Here is a 6000-nt window from a genome sequence, read left to right on the forward strand (position 1 = left end):
AGGCAAATACTTTGAATTGTTTCTTCCTAATAACTTTTGCTCACTGCTTATCTCCAACACCTCGAATAGTGCCTGTTTGGGCACCTAATAAATCTTGGTTGAATGAATAAAATATTATTCTTACTGTGTTCCCAGACTTGATAAATAGTTTACAAGTACAATTCTAGGTTGACTATCATTTTTCCTCTTGGATAACATTGCTCCACCATCTTAGGATAGAATAGTTGCTATTCATATAGAATTCCACTCTGACTCTAGTTTCTTTGCATGTGACCTAATTTTTCTTTCTGTAAACTTTTGTGATCTCATGTTAGCACTTAAAAAAAAAAAAAGTATGCCAGAAATTCAGTCTGGACGTCCCTCTCCCTCAATAAGGGGAAATGTTCTTGAATCATTCTTTGATAGGTCTTTCCTCACCCCTTCTCCCCACCAAAAGAGATGAAGAAATGTGTTTTTTCTGTTGTTTCTTTCTGGAACTTTTATTCTTGGGATGTTGGACCTCATGAATTATTTATTTTATTTTATTTATTTTAGCTTTTGGTTTTCGCTTATTTATCTCTTTGTCTTAGTATTGAAATTTCTGGGAGATTTCCTTAGCAGTAACTTCTAATCCTTCTGTCCAGCTTTTTGTTTGTGTTATCAAATTTGAAAAGTGTTATCGTATTTCTTGTTTTCCAATTATTCTCTTTTTAATTTTTAATTTTTTTCCTGATTTTTCTCTTTTTTAAATAGAGTATTCTGGGATTTAGTTACAGTGTTGTAGATAGACTTTCAACCTTTCCTGCTGTCTTTTTCTCTCACCCACTCCTCTTTCTCACAGTACTTGGTATCTTTGAGGGCTAAGTCACTTCAAGCTTTGTGCTTGCCTTCTCCTTGCGTCTGTCTGTACATATATAGATTGTCACTTCCTTCTCTTGGCTAAGTTTGTCTTTTTTTTTTTGCATCTGCTTTCCATCTTCTAAAACCTTTTTTTTGGCTGAAAGTTTTTCTTCTGTCGTTGTTTCCACTTTCATTGTCATTGAAATGTGTGTGCATTTTAATTGCTATTTGGTGTAGTTTTATGGGGGAAGAGGAGATAAATGCATATGTTCCATCTGCCATTTTAAAATTGGAGTTCTTCCTCTTTGTTTGTGGCCCCAATTCATGTCATTTTATGGTTGTAACACAAATGACAAGTTAAATAAATGGAAATTTGAAATAAAATAGTAAAAGTTGGTTTGAAGAAAATTTTGAATGACAGGTTGATCTGTCTTAATGTCCAGATAGATAATGTGCCCTGTAATAATGCATTTTTAAAATTTTATTTGTGTAGAAGAAATTGAGGAAGAATCGGAAACAACAATTGAGGCAGACTTGACTGATAAACAGAAGCATCAGCTGAAACATAGGGAGCTCTTTTTGTCGCGCCAGTATGAATCTCTACCTGCAACTCATATCAGGTAAGAGCATCTTAGAAGCTGATACGAAGCATTCAGTAATATTGTGGCAATTAGAAAAAACACAAAACAGCCTTCTTTGAAGGATTTCCAAACTTGCCTCATGATCTTGCTCAACTTAGTTTACTAAAGGCTTCATAATGGGATTTTATCTTGGAGATTTATACTGTGATTACCATATTAAAGCTTTGCACATGTACTGCAGTCAAGTAACCATTAATCCAGATTTTCCCAATGGATGTGCATACCTGTTAGCATCCTGCAGAACAGTGTCCTGCAAACACTGTTTTAGGAAATGCTGGTCTTCTCCAGATTCCTAGAATGTTACAGAGCCAGACATTAGAACCCTAGAACAAAAACACAAGATCTGTTTCCCAGGCAGGTGATTCTAGACCTTGTAGAATATACGGCCTTTTATTTTCTTTTGAGGAACTCTGGGATGAAAACTTTATATTTTGTATTAACTCGTATGTGCTCTGCACATTGATGGGAAGCCAAAGTGAAAAAATTCTGTCCCTGGTTTGTAGTTTTGGGGTTTGTGGAGGAATGGTGGTGGTCTTTTATGATATGCTCGTGGTAACATTTAAGCATATATATTTTGGAGGTCTAACAAAATGTTTGAACTCAAAAGGTAGCATTTACTGACCGTCAAGGTCAGATAAACTTCAGAAAGTAGTTGGCATTTACTTAACCTCAGAGAGACGGCGGGGCATGTTTCACATAGCGGCAGCGAGTGAGCGTGGCCGTGTGCAGGCGGCCGCATAGGGGCGGGGTGTGCAAGGGAGGGCCGTGTGGGTGTTCGCCTCATGTTACAGCAAGTTTTTCAGCTTTTGTTCACAATCGTTACGTAATTCACCTCTCTACTAGTCATGATTGCCTTAAAACTGTTTTTCTAAGGGAAATACAATGTATTAATTTTATTTCAAAAATTGGCCCCTCTTCTTTAGCCCCCAGTGTGGGTATTGAATCTGTCTTTTTTGGCCTGAGACAGGTTTGGAGACTTACTTAAGCTGTGATTTGGTCCTTGTATTACACACACACACACACACACACACACCCCCACCCACCCACCCACCCACCTAGCTCCCAGGACTTTGTACATATTTTTATTTTCAGAAATGGATCCAGAGTTTCTAAAGCAGAAATTGTGTGACAAAGATACTGGAATTCCTCGTGCTCCAGATCTTTTCAGAAATAATTTGATCTCAGTAGTAACATGACAGCATTGCTATAAAGTTTTTAATTTTTTTAAAATTTAAAAACATTTTAAAATTTTTATTTATTTTTTATTTAAGTTAAATTTAGTTAACATATAGTATATTATTAGTTTCAGGGGTAGAATTTAGTGATTCATCAGTTGCACATAACACCCAGTGCTCATTACATCACGTGCCCTCCTTAATGCCCATCACCCAGTTACCCCATCCTCCCACCCACCTCCCCTCCAGCAACCCTCAGTTTGTCTCCTATAGTTAGGAGTCTCTTATGGTTTGTCTCCCTCTCTGATTTCATTTTACTTTTCCTTCCCTTTCCCTATATTCATCTGTTTTGTTTCTAAATTCCACATATGAGTGAAATCATATGGTATTGTCTTTCTCTGGCTGACTTATTTCACTTAGCTGATACCCTCTAGTTCCAAAAAGATTTCATTCTTTTTGATGGCTGAGTAATATTTCATTATATATGTATATACCACATCTTTATCCATTCATCTGTTGATGGACACCTGGGCTCTTTCCATACTTTGGCTATTGTGGACATTGCTGCTATAAACACTGGGGTGCATGTGCCCCCTTCGAATCACTATGTTTGTATCCTTTGGATAAATACCTAGTACTGCAGTTGCTGGGTTTTAGGGTAGTTCTATTTTTAACTTTTTGAGCAACCTCTGTACTGTTTTCCAAAGTGGCTGCACCAGTTTGCATTCCCACCAACAATGCAAAAGTGTTCCCCTTTCTCTGCATCCTCGCCAACATCTGTCTTTTCCTGAGTTGTTAATTTTAGCCATTCTGACTGGTGTGAGGTGGTATCTCATTGTGATTTCGATTCGTATTACTCTGATGCTGAGTGATGTTGAACATTTTCTCATGTGTCTGTTAGCCATTTGGCTTTATTAGGTTTTTTAGGGGACACTATGTTTAGATTGGCTAGAGTTAGTATATTCTGTGTGACTTGGGTCCTTTGATGGAAAAAATAATCACGCAGGTAATGTAGAAACAGTCATTTTATCTACCAATGGGGGAGTATTTCAAGAAGTAGGAAAGTAAGCTAATTTTTGTTCAAATAAATGGAACATGAAAACATATTTCATAGTTTTCTTAAAGATGTATATAACTAATAAATGCTGAAGAGCCATACACATTTATTACTTAATTGGAAGAAGCTAGAATATAAAGATTCATTTTAAGCTCAAGAAGTAATGTGGCTAGTCGTAAGAATCTTGCCAGAATGAGAATCTGACAAATGGTTTTAAAAATGTATCCAAAACATGCAAGTACATTTTTAATTTACCATCCTGATAGCTTAGAATCTGTTCATAAGTAATGTTTCCTTTAACAAATTGCTTGGAATGGAAAAATTAGTAATGTGTTTTCCATCATCCATAAGAAGTTAGATAGCATATTGATATATAATTATCAAGACACCCCTGTGTTGAACATAGAAATTACATAGAATAAATGATCATTCATTCAGTCACTGTTGAACATTATTTTCTGAGTATATTCTAGATTAAGGCGTATACTAAGTGCTTGATAAATTAAGATGAGGTCCCCATCTTATAAATTTAAGGAGTTTACCTGGTGAATTTACTGACAATTCTTTTGAATTATGATGAAGCGTTATAAACATTTGAGGCTTTTAATTTTTGTTGTTTTGTTCTCCAAGTCGAGAGGGAGTAGTACAGAGCCACATTTTCTCATCTGTGGCTCTCATTTTCCCAACAGCTGAATGGGGCTAGAGGCAGTCTCTGGCCAAAGCACAGAGCCATGCTAGCCAGCCCTCATGCTGATGTAAACAAGTGCACACTGGAGTGATCTTCACATTTTGCTAATGTTGAAGTCATGCCCTATCTATTTCTGCTGTAACAGGAGAAAATTACTGAAGCCCCATTGTTCTTTGGCAGCAAAGAGGGGTAATTTGGTGAATACTGGCTTTTTATTCTCCAGGGACATTATCAAGTGCCCAGAATTTCCTCAGTGCCGTATGGCATGCAGGAGAAAACCTGACTGGGGCATTCCTGAGGTCCTTTGTAGTTTGTGAGCCACAATACTCATTGGATATTATAAGCTTTTCAAAGTGGCATGGAGGCAACTCTGTTCCTTCTGATTCCACTGGCAGAGAGAGAGAGTCAACCAGGACCAGGACAGTTCTGGATAGTTAGTGGTTTACTTTGTGTTCGTGAACTAGGTAGGACTTGAGCAATGAAAATATCTTTGGAACACTTTTTGGGGGGGCAAGGAGAGAGGCGGCTTGCCTCCTGCACAGTGCCTGAAGTCATTAGTAATAGATTATATGCTGCATACACTCTGAAGCACTATAAAATTGTTATGTCAGATGCTAGACCTGTTATGGATATACAATACTGTATTCAGTCTCATAGACAGACCGTGTTTATCAAACTTGGCTTTTAAAAATTCTAACATTCATTGAACCTTTGTGACAGATGTTATTCCAGTTGCTTTGTATGTATTTTATTTGATCCTCACAATGACTTTATAAAGTAGGTCCTGTTATTGTCCCCATTTTACAGAAGAGACTGAAGCACAAAAAGGTTAAGTAACTTTTCAGTTTCACGACTTTTACATGGCAGATTGGGAAATTGAACCCAGACCACTTGGCTGCAGATAGACAGAATTATGATGTGTACACGACTGGAGGTCTTTAAAAAGTGTCAGAGATAAAAGGAAAGCTATTGAGTTACTTGTTGGATGGGTAGGTTCTTTGATATTTTTATTTTTTCACTTAATTTTTCCATTTAGATGTTCAAGTCAAATGGACAGAACTAAAATAAAAATTAAGTTAAACATGTAAACTGTACTATTATACTAGAAGGTGATGTTAGTGTGCTAGATACATAGTAGCAGCTGGGAACTACCTACTTGATTGGGTGCGTAAGTTTATGGGTGTGTCTTGTATATGGTCCGATGTCAGTTTTTCTACATCTTGAACACAAAAAGCTTGGCTTTTTAAAAGCTGCTAATTACAGCATTCTGCATATAATGATTAATGCCTCTTCCCAGCCTCTGGTGCAGGTAGTCATTTAAAAAGAGCCATTCCTTTCCTGTTTGCCAACCTTGGGATCTGGATCACAGCCTTTGAAGTTATGCTTCATTGTGTCTTTTTTTTTTTAAGATTTTATTCATTTATTTGACAGAGAGATGCAGCGAGAGAGGGAACACAAGCAGAGGGAGTGGGAGAGGGAGAAGCAGGCTTCCCGCGGAGCAGGGAGCCCAACGCGGGGCTCGATCCCAGGACCCCTGGATCATGACCTGAGCCGAAGGCAGCCGCTTAACAACTGAGCCACCCAGGCGCCCTTTTTTTTTTTTTTTTTTTTTTTTTTTTT

General features: G+C 37.5%; 1 protein-coding gene across 4 annotated transcripts in view; it reads left to right on the plus strand.

Annotated features, from left to right (window-relative positions):
* Nucleotides 1-6000, plus strand: part of MTA3 (metastasis associated 1 family member 3) — a 213253-nt gene that overhangs the window by 102282 nt on the left and 104971 nt on the right. For all 4 annotated transcript variants that reach the window (XM_044918687.1, XM_044918686.1, XM_044918688.1 and 1 more), the window contains exon 4: nt 1313-1439. In XM_044918687.1, coding sequence (XP_044774622.1) covers nt 1313-1439 — 127 coding nt within the window. The remainder of the gene's footprint in view (nt 1-1312; nt 1440-6000) is intronic.

Source organism: Neomonachus schauinslandi, chromosome 10, assembly GCF_002201575.2.
Source record: "Neomonachus schauinslandi chromosome 10, ASM220157v2, whole genome shotgun sequence".
Lineage (NCBI taxonomy): Eukaryota > Metazoa > Chordata > Mammalia > Carnivora > Phocidae > Neomonachus > Neomonachus schauinslandi.